Source organism: Eucalyptus grandis, chromosome 3, assembly GCF_016545825.1.
Source record: "Eucalyptus grandis isolate ANBG69807.140 chromosome 3, ASM1654582v1, whole genome shotgun sequence".
NCBI lineage: Eukaryota > Viridiplantae > Streptophyta > Magnoliopsida > Myrtales > Myrtaceae > Eucalyptus > Eucalyptus grandis.
The window spans coordinates 64,059,744-64,085,057 of record NC_052614.1 but is presented as its reverse complement, the minus strand read 5'-3'; the positions used below and the strand labels follow the sequence as shown (position 1 = coordinate 64,085,057).

General features: G+C 43.8%; 3 protein-coding genes across 5 annotated transcripts; 2 read left to right on the top strand and 1 right to left on the bottom strand.

The window, feature by feature from the left end:
* The first annotated feature begins 5,658 nt into the window (after positions 1–5,658).
* LOC104440314 (protein IQ-DOMAIN 14) lies at positions 5,659–7,151 on the top strand. Its single transcript, XM_018870372.2, is given in 4 exon segments — positions 5,659–5,779; positions 5,782–6,056; positions 6,132–6,350; positions 6,429–7,151. Coding segments are annotated over 4 exon segments (1,338 nt in total).
* Positions 7,152–16,071: 8,920 nt separating this feature from the next.
* LOC104440313 (protein IQ-DOMAIN 14) lies at positions 16,072–18,190 on the top strand. 2 transcript variants are annotated; one of them, XM_018871531.2, is made up of 3 exons: positions 16,072–16,897; positions 16,972–17,184; positions 17,263–18,190. In XM_018871531.2, exons 1-3 carry the CDS (start codon positions 16,499–16,501, stop codon positions 17,983–17,985), a joined length of 1,335 nt encoding a protein of 444 aa, XP_018727076.2. In that variant the 5' UTR covers positions 16,072–16,498; the 3' UTR covers positions 17,986–18,190. The 2 variants fall into 2 exon arrangements, with proteins under 2 accessions (XP_018727076.2, XP_010051558.2); XM_010053256.3 differs by having other exon boundaries at positions 16,972–18,190.
* A 27-nt stretch (positions 18,191–18,217) lies between these two features.
* On the bottom strand, positions 18,218–22,430 carry LOC104438215 (probable pectinesterase 53). Of its 2 annotated transcripts, none has more exons than XM_010051308.3 (5): positions 21,975–22,429; positions 21,318–21,507; positions 20,771–20,977; positions 19,686–19,921; positions 18,218–18,478 (listed from the first exon to the last, which is right to left on the bottom strand). In XM_010051308.3, exons 1-5 carry the CDS (start codon positions 22,343–22,345, stop codon positions 18,331–18,333), a joined length of 1,152 nt encoding a protein of 383 aa, XP_010049610.3. In that variant the 5' UTR covers positions 22,346–22,429; the 3' UTR covers positions 18,218–18,330. The 2 variants fall into 2 exon arrangements, with proteins under 2 accessions (XP_010049610.3, XP_039164254.1); XM_039308320.1 differs by lacking the exon at positions 18,218–18,478 and adding an exon at positions 18,544–19,193 and having other exon boundaries at positions 21,975–22,430.
* Positions 22,431–25,314: the final 2,884 nt, after the last annotated feature.

Genomic DNA, 25,314 nt, shown 5'->3' with positions numbered 1-25,314 from the left:
CATCGGTCGGGAGCTCGAGCAATGCCTCCAATTCTTGAAACGCATCATTGTGAAGCTCCAAGGTCATCCTATTAGTCAAGACTTCGAAGCAACCGAATTCTTCAAGGGCTTCTCGGACTTGACTTTGCAAGGAGTCCCATCGAGCTGTCCCTAGCTTTGAGCCATCTAATTCGGACAGATCTATCATGGGAAGCTTCAGTGTTGAAATAGAGTCCATGATCAATTTATCTTTTTTTCCGAGTACCTTTTCTAAACGTTTTCTCCTATTCTTTTCTTGGGGTTCTCTGCTGGATTTATAGGGCTTGGCATCCTCAAAGTAGCCACGGTAGCAATTTGAAAGCTACAATCTTTCCATGAAGAGTCGATTATTTTCCTTGTTTTCCCGTCTTTTAGTGGTTTAAACAAGAGTTGACCAGTGAATGCAAGGGTGATGGTTATCTTCCTTGCCGGCATGTCTTCTACGTGTAATACATGGAAACAAATGAGCAATCGAGTGAGCCTGATTTTTTTTATTTTTTTATGTTATCAAAAACCTTAAATTTACCCATTATGATGTAAATACCCGAATTATGTTACACGTGTATAAATTTGAATTTTTTGTGACATAAAAAATTATAGGTATGTATGTTATAATGAGTATAGATTGAGGTTTTTTGAGAATTTTTTTAATATTTTGATTTTTTTTTAAATTCCCACCGATGTTTTGAAAAATGGTAATAATAAAGAAAAGCAAATTGACTTTTTGAAGGTGAGCGAGTGGCTGGAAATAATTACGAGCCCTTCCTTGTGTCCCTCTGCCTCTTGTTCTCATTCGTCGTTCAACTAATCGGTTACGTCACGGAGACGACCATTAGATGGAGGCTCCTGATACCGACACGTGTCGTTTCAATGGTACAACTAGGCTTTGCCGGCCAGTAGGTTTGTCCGGTTACGCGTGCAAGATGGGCCCCACACTCTTTGCAGATGACTAGGATCGTGAGTTGGGTTGGAGGGCTACGATAGATAATCCCCCCCCCCAATTTTATTTATTAATCGACCATATTTTAGAAAAACAAGGTAGGCATTTATTCGCTTTCTCTTGTTTGTCTTTTTGGTCCCCAGAAGGTAGACCATATATATTCGCATCGAAGCATCCAGGAAAAAAGGGCACTCTATTCTTATATTCCGATGTATAGTCATTAGATGATATTGACCACTAAAATGGTCGAATGAGTGCTTTGAAGGAGAAAAGAATTGATTTCTTGTTTTCCTGTTTTTGCACCTTTTTTTGGGATATTTTCTGTAAAAATTAACGCTTTATTTGTTTTGCGAATATTAAATAATTTGGAAAATATTTTTTAAAATGATTGCACCCTTTCTTTGGACATTTTGGTAAGCTTTGTTTGTTTCATAGAAAATAAAAAATTTGGAAAATATCTTCCTAAAAACAATAACTTTTATCTCTTATAAAAATGAATTGGCGAAAAATATTTTCTTCGTCTGTAAAATTTTTTTAGACATAAACTTTACTCGATTATGGAAACTTATTTTTATTGACTAAGCATTTCAAGCAATACGAGCGATCGTTTATAAAGAAATAGTTTCTAAATTATTTATTTTCCCAGCGAAATGAACAGAATCATTTTATATTCCTTTTATGCATCCGTATCTGACGAAATTAGTGCATGAATTAGTAGGGTTTTGAATAATGATTTCTTTATTGTCCCACAGCATTGACAAAGCTTCTTTGTAGTGTTCTAGCTTGGCATGACAAAACCATTGTAATTATCTTATTTTCTACATATATTATGAAAAGAGTATCTTCTCTATATGATTATAGATATTCTTTTTTTTGTCTGTTCTACTCTATCTTTCAACTCACTCTCAAACTTTTGTCTTACTTCTTTACAAAGCGTGAGAGTCAAATTCCATACTTGAAACTAAACGTTTTCATCTGTAGCCCCTTTTAAAATGTGGAGATTCGTACCCCTTACCTACTCATTCCTATATAGGAGGGGTGGCCATTGGGGCATCATGCATTCTCGTGAAAGGGTACTAAGTTTTATATTGCACATAATTGACAAATACCTACATTGGATTTGGACATATGAAGTTGAAATTGTTAATGCAACTGCATTTCTTAGTTTATTTTAGGACTTGATTGAATTTTATGCAATAGATTTTTGATTGATTTGCAATTTTTCCATTGAGCTTTGAGATAGTTTGCTTGATGAGGCAATGGGTCTATAGCCAAAAATATGTGATCAAGCAATAAAATAAACAAAATAAAGGAATCCAATTGGATATCGGATTTACGTGGATTGGTCAATGGAACTAACCTCAAGGGGAAAGCAGAACAATTTTTTTTTATGAATTGAGTGATATTACAGATATTACAAGGACACTCAAGTTACTGAAGCACTCACAATATTTCCTAACTCTTAATTATATGCAATAATTCAAAGTTTCACAATTTCTCACTAGTCAATTCCACAGATGAGTTACATAAAATTTTATGACAAGATTTTCACGTTTCAAATTCTCATGATGAAATTCATGAGCTGCCCGATTAATTGTCATGAAAGGAAGTTTTTTTTTTATACAATTTACAAAGAAAACTCACTTCTTATAAAGAAAAGATTTGGATCCAAAATAGGAAATCTACTCAAACCAAGAATCCTACTCCAACTAAAAGTAAGTCTTGCTAATATGATGGCACCATTATTTACCACCAATGACGTCTCTCTCTCTCTTTCATTTCACGTTCTTCGATCAACGGCGACGAAGGCGGCGACAATGACGGCGGCGGACATAAACGGCGCCTCCTCCAAGGCGCCGCAGATCTCCGACACGTTGCGGAAGTTCACCTTGCCTTCAAGGCCAAGACCTTCGAGTTCTTCGCCGGTGGCGACCCGTTCAAAGGGTTGGCGCTGCTCGACTCCGCCGAGGAGGTCGTCACCAGTCAGAGGGTCGTCGCGCCGAAGCCCATTCTCTCATCGGCGGAAACTCTAGTCCGAGAGAGCGCTCGAGCGAGCTTGCGGTTTGTCGACGCGATTGGCGAAGGAGCCGTGGAGAGAGAAAACTCACGTGTTGGGAAACAGTGGAAAAGAAAAGTTCCAGTTCCGGAGTCTCCTAGGCTTTGTCCGTGGGATCCACCGGCGCCACATGTCGATTGCTGGATGGTCCGGCCCATGGTGACGTGGAGGGTCGGCCTGTGCAACATTTTCTCCGAATTACGGACCAAAAATACCCATTGATAGTTTCATATGCATAGCGGGAGGGGGAAAGAGTCCCTTACGCGTTCATGGGAATGCTCGCTTTTTGAATTATAATTACCGTACAAAAGGCGAGCCTGCCATGTCGCACGGTCCCTGCCACGGCCGTGCAGCATGTCCTTGAGCACCGACCACCGCTCGAAGTAAAGCGTCGCATCAGTCGGCCTGATCGGTGCGACGATCTTTCACTAAATCTTTTGGATTCCAATCGATGATCGGTCAAATTTTGCCGAATGATGGGCTCACCCCAAAGTAGCATGTCCATCCCAAGGACAGTAGGACCAGGGAAGGATTCCTGGGCAAAAATGGAAAAAAAACGACCGCTGGATTCGACTGCGTCACAGCAGAGGGAGGTCTTGTCGCAACCTCGTCATTAATTTCTGCATCCACTTATGGCGAAGGGAAACAAACAAAGATGTCCTAGAAAAGTCACTGTTCATCGACGTTGACTTTTCATTCAGCCTGAACACGGCGAATGCGCTACTGTTTCCGTTCGCAAGCTAACCCCCCCTTGGAAACGACTTCGAAATTCATTTTCACGTGCCTGTTTGCCATGGGATTTAAGAGGGTGTTGGTCGGATTCTAGTTCCACCATATGATCGGACCGGAAATGAGGGCGCATACGGACTGATTCTTGGGTCAAGAGAGAACCATTTCTTGGTGATTCTACGTGAAAACTAACAATACGCGGAGCCATGTTATGAAGAAATAACAACATAAGTTTTCGTGGCGAAATTGTGCCAACCTTCTGTATCTTACTATAATAATTTGATTTTTCACACCAAATAAAAAATAAGTCGGGACACAGACTGATCAAGAAATCAATTAGCTGTAGATTTTGGAGTAGAGAAGAAGGTAATATATTGAAAATTTGATGAAAACAGAACTTCAATGACATGTAAAAAGCTCGAAGTAAGCATCGCATCAATCGGCCTGATCGGTGCGACGATCTTTCACTAAAGCTTTTGGATTCCAATCGATGATCTGGTCAAATTTTGCCGAATGATGGCTCACCCCAAAGTAGCATGTCCATCCCAAGGACAGTGGGACCAGGGAAGGATTCCTGGGAAAAATGGAAAAAAAACGACCGCTGGATTCGACTGCGTCACAGCAGAGGGAGGTCTTGTCGCAACCTCGTCATCAATTTCTGCATCCACTTATGGCGAAGGGAAACAAACAAAGATGTCCTAGGAAAGTCCCTGTTCATCGACGTTGACTTTTCATTCAGCTTGAACACGGCGAATGCGCTACTGTTTCCGTTCGCAAGCTAACCCCCCTTGGAAACGACTTCAAAATTCATTTTCACGTGCCTGTTTGCCATGGGATTTGAGAGGGTGTTGGTCGGATTCTGGTTCCACCATATGATCGGACCGGAAATGAGTGCACATACGGACTGATTCTTGTGGTCAAGAGAGAACCATTTCTCGGCAATTCTACGTGAAAACTAACAATACTCGGAGTCATGTCATGAAGAAATAACAACATAAGTTTTCGTGGCGAAATTGTGCTAACCTTCTGTATCTTACTACAATAATTTGATTTTTCACACCAAATAAAAAATAAGCGGGACGGGTGATCGGAAATCAATTAGCGGTAGATTTTAGAGTGAAATCTTAGAGAAGAAGGCAATATACTGAAAATTTGATGGAAACAGAACTTCAATGGCATGTAAGAAAGCCATTATTATTAGGAACTGGATTAGGAATTCATGTTCGTTCTCTCCAAATTAAAACTTGATCAAATAAAAAAGATATCGGTTCTTTTACATGATTTCACGGGATCTCAAATGTAAACACACAATATTCTTCTTTCTCAATTTGTATCTCTATCGCGGAACATCTTTCTTGAGGAGCTGCTGTTGCAAGAGAGCATCGACTGGAATTTGAGTCGAATGCATCTGACCGTGATTTTGCAAATTTTTATGAACACCCAAGTATGAAAATTCCAATAATTAACTTTCTATATTAACCCTTTCTATATTAACTGAAAAAATATATTGTTTCTTTCGGAAACCCTCGAGTGCAGTTCGACAAGTCATCTTTCTCTTGCATAATTGCATGCGACCTCTGCATGTTTCAGTCCATTTTCTCAGCTCCTGTTCAACACGAAAGCAAAAGAGACAAAACACAGCTTGTAAAACATCAAAGTTTCCCTCCCTCTGCCTCTGCTTCCTTGTTCCTTTTCTACGCCTTCTCGTCTACCGAAAAGCCTTGTATTCTTTTCAACGAATGATCGCCGCTCTGCTTCTCGGCAAATCCAACACCTGCTCTGCAAGAAACCGGAAGAAGAGAGAGAGAGAAGAAGAGAACAAGTGACGCAACTGCATCGATCTCTCCAAGCTTTTCGTGTTTTTTTCCCCTGGATAGTTCGCGTCTTTCGGAAGCTGCTGGCGGTTTCTTTTGAAATGGGTCGGGCGGTGAGGTGGCTCAAGGGCCTGTTCGGGATCGGGAAGGATAGAGAAGTCGTCAAGGACGCCGCCGACCGCCGCTGCCACCCAGAACGCCGCCGCGCTGGCGGGGACTGTGCAACAACCCGGCGACTATCCCTCCCAACATATCGGCAGCGGAAGCCGCCTGGCTGCGGTCGTTCTACGTGGAGGAGCGCGAGGAGGAGCAAAGCAAGCACGCGGTGGCGGTGGCCGCGGCCACCGTGGCGGCTGCGGACGCGGCGGTGGCGGCAGCTCATGCTGCGGTCGACGTCGTGAGGCTCACCAGCCGCGGCAGGAGCACCGCGTTCGGCGGCTTCGGCTGCCCCGAGAGGTGGGCCGCCGTGAAGATTCAGGCTAGTTTCCGGGGATATCTGGTGAGCAGTGTTTTAAAGACTCGCCCTGTCTTCATCTCCGTTCTGTATTTGATCGTTTCATCGGATGCGAAACAGGCGAGAAAAGCACTGAAAGCTTTGCGGGCGCTGGTGAAGCTGCAGGCGGTCGTGAGGGGATATCTGGTGAGGAAGCAAGCCGCCGCCGCGTTTCACTGCATGCAATCTCTCTTCCGAGCTCAGGCCACCGTCCGTTCCTGCCGAGCTGGCGCTCCTCTCGCCGCCTCCGACGTCTGCGCCGCCGCCGCCGCCGCCGAGTGCCCGCCGCGCCATTCCACGGTACGATTCGGCCATCGAAACGCGTCAGCATCGACCTCTTTTCGCGATGAACTCGTTCATGCTTGTCGACTCTTGCAGGAGAGATCGGACGACGCAGGAAGCGAGTACTCAGCATCCTTTCACAGCATGAGGCTGCTGTCTTCTCTCGACGCCGCGACAGCGATCACGACCGCCGAAGGATGCCCGACGATCATGAAAGTCGACACCGGCGGGCGGCATTCGAGGCCCGCCAGGCCCCACCCTGCTGACACATATCTCTACTCCGAGCCACCGCCGCTGCCGCCGCCTCCCCACCCGACGTTCTCCGCCACCCTCCCGCTCCATGCCCCGCCCCTCCTGTCGATCCCGGAGCGCCGGAGCTTCCCCGACCCCGAGTGGGCCCTGAGCGGCGGCAACGGGTGCCGGTTCTCCACCACGACCCACAACACGCCCCGGCTTGCGGGCTCTAGCCTCTGTGGCCCCAGTGGGCCCGCCACCCCGTCCCACAGGAGCGGCGAGTGCGGGGATGGCTCCTCCTGGGGGCGAATCAGTGGGCGGTCCCCGAACTACATGGCCATCACGGAGTCCTCCGCTGCGAAGCTGCGGTCGCAGAGCGCGCCGAAGCAGAGGCCTGAGCTCGGGTCCAAGAGGCGGCTCTCTCTCCATGACGCGGCGGCGGGCTCGCGGAGCAGCTTGAGCGAGGCCAGGATGCAGAGGGCTTGCTCGAGAGCCCAGGAGGTGATCAGCTTCAAGAATGCCATACTGGGCAAGCTTGCGAGGCCCAGCGAATTTGGCAAAGAAGCAGACAAGAGGATGTGGTGAAGATTTTGGCCCTGTTTGGTTGGGCTTTCCCAAGGGGCTTTCAGCCCTGAAAGCCCCTTGGGAAAATTTTTTTGTGTTTGACAAAACTTTTAAATGCTATTTGGCGAAATGTGGGCATTCCAAATGCTCAAAGCCCAATGTTGGGGTAGGACAGCTTTGAGCATTCGACATTCTCTCAATGTAAGCTCTACTGTTCACACGTCGTTCACCTTCTTCCCCATGAATTCTTCGAGTTCTTTGCCATCGCTTGTGTTGTCAACGCCGCCTCCGTCATTGACGCCACCTCCGCCTCCGCCGTCGACGCCTTCCTCTTCTGCGACAGATCCATCCCCTTCGATAAGCGTGAGTAGCATCGCGTCGACTCCTTTGGCTCGCGAGAACCAGGCCTCAGGCCGCTAGATCTGGTTGTCGGAGGCCAAATCTGGCGGTCCAAAGGCCGATCTCGGCCGTCCCCTCGACCAACCCGATGGCCCTCCCGCCCCGCCGTTCTGGGAAGCCCCCGACTTTGAGTTCTCCATCGGCCCCGCCGCCGCCTTCGCCTTGACCGTCAGCACCTTCCTTTTTTGCGGCAGATCCATCCCCTTCGACGAGTGCAAGCAGCACCGCGTCAACTCCTTGCTTATGCGCTCCGACTCCTTCGGCTCGCACGAATCAGGTCGCTAGATCGGGCCTCTGCGACCGTAGACGACGGCGTGCGTCTACGGTCTGGAGGCCAGATCTGGCCGTCCAGCACCGCCGGCCGCCGGATTTGATTTTCATATTTTAAAAAGAAAAAATTAAAAGCAAAAGCCCATTTGTAATAAGTTTTGCCAAACGGTATTTTTACACAAGTCACTTTCCAATGCGTAATTTGTCAAACGCCCAAACATTCCCCAAAACCCCTTTAAAAATGATTGCACCCTTTCGTTGGACATTCTGGTAAGCTTTGTTTATTTCATAGAAAATAAAAAAATTTGGAAAATATCTTCCTAAAAACAATAACTTTTATCTCTTATAAAAATGAATTGACGAAAAATATTTTCTTCATCCGGAAAATTTTTTTAGACATAAACTTTACTCAATTATGGAAACTTATTTTTATTGACTAAGCATTTCAAGCAATACAAGCGATCGTTTATAAAGAAATAGTTTCTAAATTATTTATTTTCCCAGCGAAAATCCTTTTATATACCTTTTATGCATCCGTATCTGACGAAATTAGTGCATGAATTAGTAGGGTTTTGAATAATGATTTCTTTATTGTCCCACAACATTGACAAAGCTTTTTTGTAGTGTTCTAGCTTGGCATGACAAAACCATTGTAATTATCTTATTTTCTACATATATTATGAAAAGAGTATCTTCTCTATATGATTATAGATATTCTTTGTTTTTTTGGTCTGTTCTACTCTGTCTTTCAACTCACTCTCAAACTTTTGCCTTAGTTCTTTACAAAGCGTGAAAGTCAAATTCCATACTTGAAACTAAATGTTTTCATCTGTAGTCCCTTTTAAAATGTGGAGATTCATACTTCTTACCTGCTCATTCCTATATGGGAAGGGTGGCCATTGGAGCATCATGCATTCTCGTGAAAGGGTACTAAGTTTTATATTGCACATAATTGACACATACCTACATTGGATTTGGACATATGAAGTTGAAATTGTTAATGCAACTGCATTTCTTAGTTTATTTTAGGACTTGATTGAATTTTACGCAATAGATTTTTGATTGATTTGCAATTTTTCTGTTGAGCTTTGAGATAGCTTGCTTGATGAGGTGATGGATCTATAGCCAAAAATATGTGATCAAGCAATAAAATAAACAAAATAAAGGAATCCAATCGGATATCGGATTTACGTGGATTGGTCAATGGAACTAACCTCAAGGGGAAAGTAGAACAAAATTTTTTTATGAATTGAGCGATATCGCTATATTACAAGGACACTCGAGTTACTGAAACACTCACAGTGTTTCCTAACTCTTAATTATATGCAATAATTCAAAGTTTCACAATTTCTCGCTAGTCAATTCCACAGATGAGTTACATAAAATTTTATCACAAGATTTTCACGTTTCAAATTCTCATGATGAAATTCATGAGTTGCATGATTAATGGTCATGAAAGGAAGTTTTTTTTTTGATGCAATTTACAAAGAAAACTCACTTCTTATATAGAAAAGATTTGGATCCAAAATAGGAAATCTACTCAAACCAAGAATCCTACTCCAACTAAAAGTACGTCCTGCTAATATGATGGCACCATTATTTACCATCAATGATGATGCCACAATGACCACAAATTCCCATATGTGTCGATTTGGCTACTGGAGCTATGGAAATTAAAGATATTGAAGACCATAACTAAGAGATATTGAAAAGCAAATCCACAGAGGATTATTATTTTATTATTGAATGAAAAACATTGTGGAATATTGAATTTAGGAAATATTTTAAATGGCACAAAAGTGTTTTCAATTGTAGTACTTCCAAGCCAAATCCAAAAAAAAAATAAAAAATGCATGTAATAAAATACACAACATGAAAGTATCCTCACTTCTAAAACGATCCAAAGACGGAAACAATACAAATAGAATTCGATCCCTTCAATTTTTTGTTAATTTCTTTTTCCATATTCTATTTATCCATACTCTCTTTGGCAACCTTCTAAAGTGCGTGTAAGTTATGTGTGCAGTATAAAGTTCATAACGTGGAACTCTTTTAATTCATCATATTGGCTCAACTCATCCAAAATGAAAAGAAATGAGTATCCAAGCATGAACTTTTACTTTAGAAATATGTTAAGTTTTCCATCAGTGCAAACTAAACAATTCACTCAAAATCATTGATTTGAAACACTAACTTTTGTTTTGGGACAAAAAAACCCGGTTCACTAACCTTGACTCTTTCATTTTTGGCTACTCATTACTCTTTCTCACTGAAATGGACAAGTTTTCATACTAGTTTCCATGTATGAAATTCTTAATGGTGAGTCTTCTTGTCTTTTTAGGTATATTTCTTTTTAAAATCCTTTTGAAAAATTGAGATATGCACATTCTAATTACTTAGGGCGTGCATAGCAACCATTCTATTTCTATTTTAGAATAATTTTTTTGTTTCAAAATAGAAATTTGTTTGGTGACACAATTTCATTTTTCTATTTTTAGAACAAATTTTTAATCCAAAAATAGGTTTGGAATAGAAATGAAATATGAAAACTCTTCTTATCGCTTGTCCTCTCTATTAATTGGCCACCTACCCGTTGTTGCCATCATTCATCGCTAGTTGTCGGTTGCCTTTTGCCGATCATTGCCGATCGTCAACTGCCGTCCGCTATCGCTGCTTGCTAATTACTGCCAACATTCGCCAGTGGCTATCGCGACCACTATCTACGCCCATTGAGTAAGAGAAATTTTGTGTCGTTATTAAACATAATTCTATTTCGAGAATATAAATTTTGCATCGTTATTAAACACAAATTTTTGCTCAAAAACTTCTGCAAAAATAGAAATAGAAAAATATATTTTTCTTCCAAAAATCAATTTTTAACCAAAATGATTGTGATTTGCGCGTTTATTGTGTCTTTTTTCCCCTCTAGTTATTCTGTAGTTTTTTTCTTTTTACGCCGTCTATGTTCTCTTTCACATTGGATCTTTGCCTCTTTAGAAGTCCCATCAAATGGAAAAGCTTAGCAACAATACGGGAGCGTTAAATTCAAAATATATTTTCCTACAAAAGATACACTAGTTAACTAGTATTGTGGGAAAAACTCCAGGTGGAGAGTGGTCCGTCACAATCGCGAGAGTAACGGAGCCATTCCCTTCTCATTTCCCAACTAGAAATCTACCAAGATAAGGCATCCTTTACAAGATTAACTCGAGATATATTTTCAACAAGGTCCAAGCGCTTCACTAAGGCATCAAATCTCCATGATTTATAGAGAATAACAATCATATAAGATGAAATCTAAGTTTTTGCTTCATCCTACTTCATTTGCTAAGAACTTATATACCGTAGTTCCCCCAATGCCTACTTTAATCATGTCAACTAAAATATCCTTACAAGTCTCATAAATCATTTTTCTACATTTAATCAAATGTTTTTGATCTTCCAATACAAATGCATGATTATACTTGGAAACATACTCTATAATTTCATAGACATCATTATTAACCTTAAATTTGATATGAGAAAAACACTCACATCTAATTTCAAACTTTTCATATTTCTTTTCTTGATCATATAGGCTAACAAAATGCTCCTTACAATTACACAAAAAAGCCCGTCAGATTATTTCTTCTTTTCTATTTTTAATTGTATTACTCTTCTTTACTCCAAATCATTTGCTGAGTACATAAGCCACATACTTATAATATGCTTCAAGTTCATTAGAAAAAACTATAAACTCAAAATCATTTTTTATATCACACATTATATATACAAGATGGAAACTTTCATGCTACAATCAAATGAACAACAAGTAATTAACGTAATGCTTTTACAAGAAAAATAACATCACATCCTTTATTAAAGAAAACAAAATATGTTTAACATAATATGAGTAAAGATGAACCTCATATTCAGCCATCTAATAACTCTACACATGCAGATTAACTGAAGTAACGAGTTTAAAACAGAAATAATTCTTCAAAGTTCCCTCCTAAGGAAATACAAAACAAACATTTTTCAAATACAATCACTCACACTTGTACATATCAACAAGTTAAATCTAGATCATATAAAAACCAATTATTTTCTTAACAAACAATAGGGGTGTCAGGAACCGAACCGAAAATCAAACCGAACCAAACCGAAAAATTCGGTTTTTTTGGTTCGGTTCTCATTAAAAACCAATATTTTTGTATTGGTTCGGTTTTTATCGGTTAACCGAACCAAAAACCGATAAAATCCACAAACCGTTTTTATCTCTCCCAACTCTTGTCTCCTCCTCTCCTCTCGTGTCTCGTCTTGGTCGGTGATGGTGACTGCAACTGCGATGGCAACGGCAATGACAATGGCGACGGCGACCGATTGAGGGATTCCTGGCGACCAATCATGATTCGCTTCGGAGCGCAGTTACAGCCGATTGCTCCTTCTGCTTCTGCATGCTGTTCGTTTCGATTGATTATCGAAGCGAAACCTGGTATCGTCCTTGCATCGCGAACCCTTAATGCCCATTTGGTCGGCATCGAAATGCGGATGCCTTGTTGTGCAATTTTGCCAGAAATTTTTCCTTTTTCTTTCTTTCCCTCTCTCTTTCCAACGATTGTGAATGATTGATTGGGGTTGGCTTGGCTTTTTGGTTCTTAATTGTCTCCCCCGGGGGTGTGATCTCGGAGGCGAGGCTGTCCTAGAAATGGGTTTACTCTTTTTTAGCTCGTGGATGATGAGGGAGTGAGCTTGCCCAAGTTTGTCTCGTGTGTAAATCGTGGAACTTTTTCTGTGGGAGGAATGCTTCAAAATAAGTATAGTCTAGCCAATATGTGGTTACGAACATTGTGGTTGGGGGTTCATCGGGCAATATTTCGCAGCTGCTCGAATGGGTTCTGAATTTCCAATGATCTGGTGTGGAGGGCTTAGACTCTTGACTGAGGATTTGAACTCGTCGAGGACTACCGAGTATTGCAGACTCTTGACTATGTTAAATAGTTCGTGTGCTTGTGCTTCTATTAATTATTGAATGGGATAACAGCTTACACGAAGTTGTTGGTGGGTGGAACATCGGGTTAGTTATGACCATTCTAATTCTTGTTTTCTGGATGACAATGGTCGCTAATCAGGACATACACCAGCTCTGACTTTGTTTGCAATTTTTGGATGACAAAGTGAATTTATATATTTGTTTTTTGGAAATGATGATAGATGCATTTTTAATGGAAACGGGAAACTCTTGGAAGATTTGGTTCTAGCAGCACAAGAAGGTGTCTTTGTCAATGTTGACAGCGAATTTGACTTGGAGAACATAGTTGCAGCTGCAAGAATAGCAGGCAAGAAGGTTAATGTGCTACTTCGCATTAATCCAGACGTGGATCCTCAGGTAGTTTTGGTTCTTCCACTCATAAGACCTTTACATTTCATACCTTACATACTATTCTCTGTCAAGCTCATTTTTTTACGGTATTTGTTGTGTGCATTTCATATGAATTATGGCTGGTGTGTCACTGGTTCCTTCCTTCTCCTGAAAAAGTTTCAGACTAATTCTATGGGTTTTTTTTTTTTTTTTTTTAATTCAGGTCCATCCATATGGTGCCAGGGGAAACAAGAACTCTAAGTTTGGAATTAGGAATGAGAAGCTGCAGTGGTTTCTTGATGCTGTAAAATCACATCCAAATGAAGAAAAAAAAATCGAAAACCAAAAGTTGAAAACCGAAAAATCGAACCGAACCGAAATTTCGTATTCGGTTCATTTCGGAAGATTTTTCTAATGGTTCGGTTCGATTCGGTTTTTTTAAAAAAATCGAACCGAACCGTACCGTTGACACCCCTAACAAACAAAGAGAAATCAGCACCTTTCTTGGAGCAGTGAGAGTTCCATCAACATCAACTATTTTAAGTGTCTTTCTTTCTTAGTACCACATTCAATAGATTGGTTTATTTATTAGTCGATGAAACTCTTTGAACCAATCCTACTTATCTACTAATTTAAGTATCATTGCATTTAACATACTTTCTATATATTTTTCTTTGTCCCCATACATCTAAGGCATAGAATTTACTCCCATACTAACTGCTAATCCAAATGTCAGTGATGTAATCTGAGGATTTGAGTTAAATTTACTTCACTAGTAGCATTACCTTGACAGTTGCTAACAATCCCAATTCTAACCGTATGAGGACAAACCACCAAGAAACGTCCGAATTTGGCTATGCATTAGAAAAGGAAATGTGCACCAAATTAACATCAGCACACATCCTTGGACAAGGTAGCCTTTTTCTCAGTGACCACATTGCATCAATCCAAACTAAAATCTACAGAAAAGCTAACCTTCGGACGCAGGGAGAGACAGACACACACAGGCGAGAGAAGAGAAAGGGTCTGCAGTCGGTAAATTTGAAATGTGGGCCCGATGGACACGTGTCCACCTCGAATGGTTTCATAGATTCAGCCAATATACTTTCTCCTTTCTCTGTCTCCCCACTGTTCATCTTCCCCAGGACGCTGACTTTTGTCTCGGAAACGAAGCGACCTCTATTTTTGTTCTCTCTCTCTCTCTCTTTTCATTTCATGTTCTTCGATCGACGGCGACGACGACGGCGGCGCCGGACATAAACGGCGCCTCCTCCAAGCCGCCGCAGATCTCCGACGTGTTGCGGAAGTTCGCCTCGCCTTCAAGGCCAAGACCTTCGAGTTCTTCGCCGGCGGCGACTCGTTCAACGGGTTGGCGCTGCTCGACTCCGCCGAGGAGGTCGTCACCAGTCAGAGGGTCGTCGCGCCGGAGCCCAATCTCTCGTCGGCGGAAACTCTAGGCCGAGAGAGCGCTCGAGCGAGCTTGCCGTTCGTCGACGCGATTGGCGAAGGAGCCGTAGAGAGAGAAAACTCACATGTTGGGAAACAATGGAAAAGAAAAGTTCCGGAGTCTCCTAGGCTTTGTCCGTGGGATCCACCGGCGCCACATGTCGATGACTGACTGGTCCGGCGAATGGTGATGTGGAGGGTCGGCCTGTGCAACATTTTCTCCGAATAGCCTTTGATATGCATAGCGTTTCCGTACGAGTTCATGGGATGCTCGCTTTGAATTAATAATTACCGTTCAAAAGGCGAGCCTGCCACGTCGCACGGTCCCTGCCACGGCCGTGCAGCATGTCCTTAAGCACCGACCACCGCTCGAAGCAAGCGTCGCATCAGTCGGCCTGATCGGTGCGACGATCTTTCACTAAAGCCTTTGGATTTCAATCGATCGTCGGTCAAATTTTGCCGAATGATGGACTCACCCAAAGTTAGCATGTCTATCCCCAAGGACAGTGGGACCAGGGAGGAATCCTGGGAAAAAATTAAAAAAAAAAATCGACCGCCGGATTCGACTGCGACACAGCAGAGGGAGGTCTTGTCGCAACGTCGTCATTATTGTCTGCATCCACTTATGGCGAAGGGAAACAAACAAGGATGTCCCAGAAAAGTCCCTGTTCATCGACGTTGACTTTTCATTCAGCCTGAACACAGCGAATGCGATGCGATAGTGTTTCCGTTCGCAAGCTAACCCCCCCTTGGAAACCACTTCAAAATTCATTTTCACGTGCCTGTTTGCCATGGGATTTAAGTAAGTGGGTGGTGGTCGGATTCTGGTTCGACCATAGGATCGGACCGGAGATGAGCGCGCATACGGACTGATTCTTGGGTCAAGAGAGAACCATTTCTTGGCGATTCTACGTGAAAACTAATAATACTCGGAGCCATGTCATGAAGAAATAACAACATGAGTTTTCGTGGCGAAATTGTGCCAACTTTCTGTATCTTAAAACAATAATTTGATTTTTCACACCAAATAAAAAATAAGCCGGGGACATAGGCTGATCAGGAAATCAATTAGCCGCAGATTTTGGAGCTAGAGAAGAAGGCAATATACTGAAAATTTGATTGGAAACAGAACTTCAATGACATGTCAAAAAGCCATTATTATTAGGAACTGGATTAGGATTTCATGTTGGTTCTCTCCAAATTGAAACTTGATCAAATAAAAAAGATACCGGTTCGTTTGCACAATTTCACGGGATCTCAAATGTAAACACACAATCTTCTTCTTTCTTGATTTGTATCTCTATCGCGAATCGTCTTTCTTGAGGAGCTGCTGTTGCAAGAGCGCATCGACTGAAATTTGAGTCAAATGCATCTTCCCGTGATTTTGCAAATTTTTATGAACACCCAAGTATGAAAATTCCAATGATTACCTATCTATATTAACCCTTTCTATATTAAGTGAAAAATATATTGTTTCTTTCGGAAACCCTCGAGTGCAGTTCGACAAGTCATCTTTCTCTTGCATAATTGCATACGACCTCTGCAAGTTTCAGTCCATTTTCTTGTCTCGTATTGCTGTCTTTGTCCGAGCCCGACGACAGCTCCTGTTCAACCCGAAAGCAAAAGAGACAAAACACAGCATGGAAAACATCAAAGTTTCCCGCCCTCTCCCTCTGCTTCCTTGTTCCTTTTCTCCGCCTTCTCGTGTACCGAAAAGCCTTGTATTCTTTTCAACGAATAATCGCCGCTCTGCTTCTCTGCAAATCCAACACCTGCTCTGCAAGAAGCCGGAAGAAGAGAGAGAGAGGAGAAGAGAACAAGCGACCCGACTGCATCGATATCTCCAAGCTTTTCGTGTTTTTTCCCCTGGATAGTTCCCGTCTTTCGGAAGCTGGTGGTGGTTTCTTTCGAAATGGGTCGGGCGGTGAGGTGGCTCAAGGGCCTGTTCGGGATCGGGAAGGATAGAGAAGTCGTCAAGGACTCCGCCGACCGCCGCTGCCACCCAGAACGCCGCCGCGCCGGCGGGGGACTGTGCAACAACCCGGCGACGATCCCGCCCAACATATCGGCCGCGGAAGCCGCCTGGCTGCGGTCGTTCTACGCGGAGGAGCGCGAGGAGGAGCAGAGCAAGCACGCGGTGGCGGTGGCCGCGGCCACCGCGGCGGCTGCGGACGCGGCGGTGGCGGCGGCTCATGCTGCGGTCGCCGTCGTGAGGCTCACCAGCCGCGGCAGGAGCACCGCGTTCGGCGGCTTCGGCGGCCCCGAGAGGTGGGCCGCGGTGAAGATTCAGGCTAGTTTCCGGGGATATCTGGTGAGCAGTGTTTTAAAGATTCGCCCTGTCTTCATTCCGTTCTGTATTTGATCGTTTCTTCGGATGCGGAACAGGCGAGGAGAGCACTGAAAGCGCTGCGAGCGCTGGTGAAGCTGCAGGCGGTGGTGAGGGGATATCTGGTAAGGAAGCAAGCCACCGCCGCGTTTCAATGCATGCAATCTCTCTTTCGAGCTCAGGCCACCGTCCGTTCCCGCCGAGCTCGCGCTCCTCTCGCCGGCCCCGGCGTCTGCGCCACCGCCGCCGAGTGCCCGCCGCGCCATTCCACGGTACGATTCGGCCATCGAAACGCGTCGGCATCTGCTCCTTTTCGCGACGAACTCGTTCATGCTTGTCGACTCTTGCAGGAGAGATCGGACGACGCGGGAAGCGAGTACTCAGCATCGTTTCACAGCATGAGGCTGTCGTCTTCTCTCGACGCCGCGACGGTGATCACGACCGCCGAAGGGAGCCCGAAGATCGTGGAAGTCGACACCGGCGGGCCGCATTCGAGGCCCGCCAGGCCCCACCCCGCCGACACATATCTCTACGCCGAGCCGCCGCCGCAGCCGCCGCCTCCCCACCCGACGTTCTCCTCCCCCCTCCCGCTCCGTGCCCCGCCCCGCCTCTCGATCCCGGAGCGCCGGAGCTTCCCCGACCCCGAGTGGGCCCTGAGCGGCGGCGACGGGTACCGGTTCTCCACCACGGCCCACAGCACGCCCCGGCTCGCGGGCTCCAGCCTCTGCGGGCCCAGTGGGCCCGCCACCCCGTCCGACAGGAGCGGCGAGTGCGGGGACGGCTCCTCCTGGGGGCGAATCGGCGGGCGGTCCCCGAACTACATGGCGAGCACGGAGTCGTCCGCCGCGAAGCTGCGGTCGCAGAGCGCGCCGAAGCAGAGGCCCGAGCCAGGGTCCAAGAGGCGGCTCTCGCTCCTCGATGCGGCGGCGGGCTCGCGGAGCAGCTTGAGCGGGGCCAGGATGCAGAGGGCCTGCTCGAGAGCCCAGGAGGTGATCAGCTTCAAGAATGCCATACTGGGCAAGCTTGGGAGGCCCAGCGAATTTGGCAAAGAAGCGGACAAGAGGATGTGGTGAAGATTTTCTGTGCAGGAGGACATGAACATTGTAACATTATTCCTTCTTGCCGCTCCTATTTGCAGTCATATTTCCTAGGACATTGTAACATTATTCATCTAGAGAGAATGACTAGGAGATTCTGGCGAACGAACGACGGCTTGACTTCATGTTAGTGAACCGAGACCTAGTCCGATACCCATTTCCCGAGAATGCAAATGGGTATTTTTAAAGGTGCGGGTCATTTTCGATGTCTAGTAAAAAGCCGGCGGCGTCATTTCGTATATACCAATTTAGGAGATCAGACATGTATCTAAACATTAACTGGTGGCAGATTCTACATCTCGATCTCAATGGTGATTGACATTACATCTTGATCCATTCGGAGCCATCGATGAAGCTAAGGGAGAGAAATGGCTTAGCCTCCTCATCGGTGAGCTCTCTCGACCACGAGACTCTCCCTGCGAAGCTTGCCCCCGGTCCGATGCATTTGTACTGGCCATAGAACACAGTCCTGCATTCCATCAGCCCCAAGAAACCGTACCACTATTAGGGTTTCATATTAAAAATCATCATCAGTACTAAAATTATATTTTATTCAATTACCCTTTAAATGAAAATCTTCGACCGTCAATACAATTAACCCCACTTGCCCCAATCATGCTTGTGGAAAATGTGTAGCGTGTACAAATGAAATGGAATAAGCACTGTCTATGCAAAAAAGCATATCCTATGCGCATGCTAGAAGGGAAGGCCGACTTAGTATAAGTCCCAGAAATTGCCCAACATGGAGAGATTGCCCTTGGTGGGATTTGTATGGATTAGGTAGGTGGTCTAGGGTTTTAAATGTTTTCTGGGTACGCTCCAGGGAGGTGCATTACACGTAGATGTACATAAGGGAAAAAAGAGCTAAAGGACATGGCGCTTTTGGCACTACTCTACTCAGGTTCAAGCCCTTTCCAATTACGTTATTCCGGAGCCGCCCCTGCGCTTGCAAAGGGAGTGGGTGCCCGGTGAGGAAGTGCTCGGGAGGGCAGTCACGTCATTTCGGAACTTGTGAATGGTTTGTATAATATGCTGTTTGCAGAGAGCTGACCATAGGGGGAAAAAGAGGAAGATGACAAATACGTAGACCCATGAGCGTGGCTTGATTGGAAAAAAGGTGGTGGCACCGTCCAAAGCACTAGGTTCACTTGAGGACACTGGCGATAGTGATGGTGCTTCCTGACCTAGCATTGTACAAGAAATGTATTTGGAATAATTAGACCATAGACCCAATTTTTCTTAAAATTGTTCCAACAAGTTGCTTTAAACTTTATGAAATTCGGGGTTCGAATTCAGTTGGTGACTATGTCGATATGGTGATTACATTTGAAGCTATCAATATGGAGAAGGGATTGCCTAGTTACTAGTAAGGGAGGAGTACAAGAATTTGCTAATGAAGTGGAAGGATATTCGATGAATTCAGCTAAAGTGCAAAGGAAGCATCTTGACATTTTAGTAACAACTTCATTACTAAAAGAAGGCCTACTGTGTTATGCACCTAGGAGAAGGCTAAGATGCACAATTAGAACCGGATCTTTGGGTGGACCACTAAACAATGCCGAATCAAAGAGACTTCATTTGAACTTCTTCCGAAAAATCGATGTATGGACTCGAATCAAGACCAATGTGATGGAAAAAGCTAATCAGTTCGGGAGATAGGAAGTCGATATACGTACATTTCACGACCGGGGTCTCCCCAGTTATACCAACCCTTGGGGATGATGATGTCGTCCATCCAAGTGTAGGCGAAGACAACCCTCGAAAAGGGACCCCATGCCCTCCCGAGATAGAGCGCGCCCGAGCCCGTAACTTTACATTTGAGGAAAGAGAACCCCGTGTCTTCCAGCATACTGCTCCTCCCTTGAGCCGTCAGTGCGCCTACGTTTAGTGCTATCGCGTGCACCTGACAACTCTGCATCCCACATAACCATCAGCGGCGCGCCTTATAAACCATAGTATAATGTACGAATTTTAGAGAGATGTCGAAACATGTCATTTGCCACATAAGCATCCTTTAGGACATTCCTTAAATTGGAGTGCACCAAGCAATCCAAAATAATAACTTTAGGTCAAGTCACAGCATACCAGAGTGCCATTTCATAAACCAGTCTTAGATGAAGATTTTAAGGGGGCAACCTCCTTTATTGAAATTTTAATTAGCTAGATATACCATGCCTACTTTCGGTTTTAGAAGAGCTTTTCCTACCAAAGTGCCCACTCCATTAGCATCCTTGAAAAGTAAAGCTCCCTTCAGAGGCCTGCAAAATGGTGGTGCTGACTTGTGGCTGGAGAGGAATTGGACCACTGCCACATTTTTACATCTCCCTCGAAAAATGAACTTCTAAATTCTGACTATATGTGGCCATTAAGTTACGTAAAAAAAAAAAAAAAATGAAGATGAAGAAATGAAAGGCTAAAGAAAGCAGGAAAATCCCCTGTTCTTATCAAATCACCTCTGCTCAGCATGTGACGTGAATCGGAAGAAATTCATCGTGTTTGCTTACTTTATATTTATAGTGATAGGTAGAATCAATCATATTATACCCAAAAAAAAAAAGAAAGGTGATGATAACGCTATACAATGTTGAAATTTGATTAGTTTGATTTATTAGAATTGAGCTTATGTAATTTTTTATTTATCAAGCAAGAATGCAAGCAAGACAGAGGACTAGAATTCCCAATCCAACCATGATGTTGAATTGTTCGTTTCATAAATTGAGTGGGAGGAGATAAAGATGAGAGACAAAAGAGAGTTTGTAACCTCAAAGAGCGAGAGACCATTGCCGAAGATAAAATCCACAGAGCCTTCAATGTAACAATCCTTGTAATAATGCCTGCCAAAATGGTCATAGAGCGTGTCCTGAGCTCCCAAGAAACTGCAGCCCCAGAATGCCGCCGTGTCCGCCGATATCCGGAACGCCACCGCCTGCTTCCCTACTGCTCCCGGTTTCGGCACCGGTGTGGTATTCTGCATCGCAACACCCCCCATAAGGACAAGCTTTAATACATGTCATTGTTAGATAATGATGCCACAAATCATGAAGACATGAATTTTCACCCTTTCAAATAAAATACTAAAAAATTATCAATTAGGATTATCAAGTAATGTCGGAGTCAAGCCGGCTTATCAGACTTCTGTATCATTTGTACTCGTGGGTATGTCAAGTGAGGCACTGAATTGTCGTGTATCAAATTGCTCCTCCTAATTATAGCAAAAAAGAAAAAAGTGCAGATTTCGCAGAGCCAGCTGAAAATCATTCTTTCGTGACTGAGAAATTAGTGATGGAACCGGAAGGAGAGATAGTGACCTTGAAGGTGATGTTCTTGGCTATGAAGAAGGGTGAGTTGACGCCAAATGTGGCAGAACCATAAGTCCCCATGTGCTGGCCTTTTGGCCCTGGCGTGTCTGCTCTGTCTCCCCATTGGACTATCGTCTTAGCTGCCCCCGCGCCTTCAATCGTGATGAAGGATTTCAATTGAGGAATACTCACTTTCTCCCTGCAGTAGGGTTCCAAAAAAGGGAAGTTCAGATCAGACCCCATTTGTGCAATCTGATGGCAAAGCTGGAAAGGAGGATAAAGCAAGGGCGGTTTACTTGCTGCAAGAGTGGTTTGGTCAAAAGACACAACATTTTCCGTAGTACATTAAAATATGAGGAGAGAGATAGAGAGAGAAAGAGAGAGATAGAGACTAGTTTTCCACCATCTCAAACCTGATGCCAATGAAAGATTACAAAACAAGTGAGTGTGGACAAGAAGAACTCTAGAATCAATGGTCACGGAGAGGGAGAGAGAGGGAGAACCAGACCGACTTTCTTTTTTAGTTGGTCAAGCCCCCTAAAGGCAAAAGAACATGGTCAACAAGACAAAAAGTGTTGCAAACAGAGCTGGGAAGTACATAAACGTGTATACAGAACAAGAAGAGGAGTGGAGAAAAAAGAGAGAAAGAGGACAATTTCGACTCACGTGTAAACTCCTGCATGAACCTTGATCACGACCCGGACGAGATTGATGAAGGGGAGCGAGTCAATCGCGTCCTGGATCGACGTGAAGTCTCCGTAGGCCGGGTTCTTGTCGACGGTGAGGGTGTAGGAAGGGGAGAGCTTGTTCTTGGCGGTCTTGAAGATGGAGTGCTTGAGCCTGCCCACGAACTTGACCCACTTCATGAACTGCTGCTCGGAGTATTGGACCCGCGTCATGTTCTGCGGCACCGGCTTCTGGGCCGAGCGCCCGGGCCGCAGCCCCTTGGTGTGGCACAGCGAGGTCCTCGAGCCGAGGAGGAGGAGGACGACGACGACAATGAGGTGGGAAGCGAGGGAATGTCTGTTTTCTGGCATTGGCACGGAGAGAATGAGAATGGGAATGAGAAAAGTGGAGGGAATGTTTGGACGTGAGAGTTCGAAGTGGTGGAGGGGAATGCCTTGGCGATTGAGTTTTATATGCGTCGATGGCCATTTGCTTTTTCCTTTTCTCACGTACCATTTCGGTTTTAGGTGGAAAGCGATGCTGAATAGGAGAATCATTTGACAGAACACAGAGTCATAGGTCACGGGCGCTTCTAGTACTGACATTTATGTAGAGAGAGAGAGAGAGAGAGAGGTCACAAGAGAGGAACGCTAGCCACAGGACAGGCTTCTGATGGGTGCGCTTTTTGGCTTTACAAATGATTAAATTAATGAAGAAATGGAGGAAAGGTTGGGACAAACGAAGAGAACTTTTTGCCAAGCGTTTGTTGTTGTTGTTCCTGTTAGTGCCCGTGAGTGTCTCTACCCTTGCGTTTGGATGGGGATTGTTAGGTATGCTCTTGGATGGGCATGGATCCAATCCATCCGCAAATTGATTACTTTATTATGAATTTAGAGTGTACATAGCGTTTGAGCTAATGGAGATGAATGTCATTGACATCATCATGGATTTTCAAAACTGACTTTGTGCAGCTCGATGTATTTATGATTCTTAAATCAAATCGACTTAGGTCTCATTAATGTTGCCAATCGAACGAGAGTTGACATGAGCATTGGAGAAGTATTTGCCCAGTATGGTCTTGTCCACAAATTCTCTTTAATTTTCTTATATATTTTCTTTTACAATTTATGATTTAAATGTAGAAACTCGACTATTTGAAATCTCATGAAATACCTTATAAACCCCATAAACCGATTAGATTTAGGTCACGTGCAAGTTATCCCGACTCATAGTAGTTTACATGCAACCGATAGATTCGATTAGGTGACTTTCGATTTTCAAACTAGAAATTTCCTTATGCCCCACCAATTCCGACCGACCAATTCTGAGATTTGTTTTTTTTTCCCTACATTTTGATCTTTCCTAACTTTGGACTTAAAAATGGATGGCATCGATATAAGCTCGACCTAGAGCCCGACCACCTGAGCCAGTGTTATCCGAGTCGATTGCCGCTCGATCCTTCTCACTGGACCGGTCTAGGAGAAGGCGATTTCGGCGAACATTCCCAGATGATTAGTGTAAATGCACGTTAGCTTTAACTAGCCAACCTAATCTTTGGGCCGATTGGCAAAGGAAATAAATTAATCACTTGGGCTTGCAGCTCCAAAAAGATTTATTAAGGAATCAAGAACAGCCAGGCCCACCAGGTGCCAACACCTCTTTTTTGGGATACCGACATTAGATTGAGCTAGGTCTTTTGTTTGGACGCAAACCAAAGTCTAGACAGCTCATGGGGCCGATTCAATCTTTGATCTGCCTGATATACGCCTTTTTTTTTTTTTAAAAAGCTTTTCTCGTGCGAACTCCACCAAAGCCCAGTGCGGCTACAACGTGGCATCTTTCAAGGAGAGACTTGGAAGCTGTTTTCCAGAACAGGTGTTGGACCACAGTGAGTCTCTAGGACTGATTTGAGTTCTAATTCTCTTTTACTGGACAAATGAAGATGTTACCTACTTTGGGTCGTCACCCTTTCGTCAAATATCAAACTGCAGATATTCATATGATCCGATCATATGATTTGATTTTCTCTTAACTAATATGTATGATATCTGAGTAAAGCACTTTAATAGTCTTTTAACACTTCGAGATTGCATAAGCAAAAATTTGTTTTGTTTTAGGCAAAATTTCAGGATAAAAGAAAATGATTTTCTAAAAAAATTTGGAAAAACATTTTTTACTTTTCAGGTTAGGAAATTCATTTTCTTAACTTTAAGAAAATATTTTTTTATCGTAAATGATTTTCCATTAACTATCATTGTCAGCAAACCAAAGAAGTCCAAAAAATTAATTCACAAAAAATCCTTTTTGTCAAACAAATAAATCCTAATGAGTAAAACCTTCGCCGTGGCAAGGGGAAAGAAAAGAGATTTATTACCAAGATTTTGCAGTATCAAGATTTTGAACTGTAACCTCACAAGAGAGCACAAAGAAGCACGTAGAAACTCACGGGCCGAAGTGGCTCTGGAGTCTGATAAGAGGAACGTCTTCCTCTGAAAATCAAACACCTGTTTTAGAACCTCTCGTGGAATTTGACGAAACGGAAAACGAGAATGATTTGGAGATATTTCTCTGGCCCGTGAACAGGTCCATCCAAATCACTAATTGGACTTTTGATGCTCGACGTCGCAGCACGAGAAGGGCTCATTGGGTAGATCATCGCGTCCAACATCAGAATCCGGTTCTGGGAAAATGGAAGGAAGCCTCATTTTTCGGTAATGAGAAATTGTGGTGATATCGACACGGTCGGCAGCGCCAAGATAGAATCTAAGTAATTATAGAATGAATGCATCAGGATGCCAGCAAATTGCACTCGAGGTTTTAATCAACCAGCAGACAAGAAACTGCGAATCACTATCTCAACGCCAAGGGAAAATCAAGGGTTAGAAAAAGAATCTAGCACAACGACCCCCTGACCACAAAATACGGTTATAGAACATTTACTTTCGTAAGAAATACATAAAATCGCCTAGGCGATGGACAAGCAATCTTCAATCTCTCCTTGGACTTACCATCGAAGCGACAATTTCCTCGGAAATTTCAAAAGGGTCTAGGTTCACCCCAAGGACAGCGACATCACGTGTATCGAACGCTGATGGAAAATGATTGATCGCGAGTGAGAAGGACAATTGGGTTTTTCTTATGTCTGGTTTGTCTCGTTCCTGTAGCATCTCTGTACTTTTGATGACACTGAAGGGCGTGCCCCGAGGATAAAAGGCTTAGGCCCTCAATTATTGAAGAATCCAAGGGTTGGAAGGTGTCTCTATCATCAGAGTCATCAGATTCAGATAGACTCGAAGCCTTTTAGCAAAAGGCGTAATCAAATCAATGACTTCTTATTATG

Bases quoted from the DNA above. Each gene is read 5' to 3' on its own strand.
- LOC104440313 (XM_010053256.3), top strand. From the start codon at position 16,499: ATGGGTCGGGCGGTGAGGTGGCTCAAGGGCCTGTTCGGGATCGGGAAG. The intron at 16,898-16,971 runs GTGAGCAGTGTT...GATGCGGAACAG, and splicing joins CTAGTTTCCGGGGATATCTG to GCGAGGAGAGCACTGAAAGC.
- LOC104438215 (XM_010051308.3), bottom strand. From the start codon at position 22,345: ATGCCAGAAAACAGACATTCCCTCGCTTCCCACCTCATTGTCGTCGTC. The intron at 20,978-21,317 runs GTCACTATCTCT...GTTGCGATGCAG, and splicing joins CCAAGAACATCACCTTCAAG to AATACCACACCGGTGCCGAA. The intron at 18,479-19,685 runs GTACGTATATCG...GATGGAATGCAG, and splicing joins GGAGACCCCGGTCGTGAAAT to GACTGTGTTCTATGGCCAGT.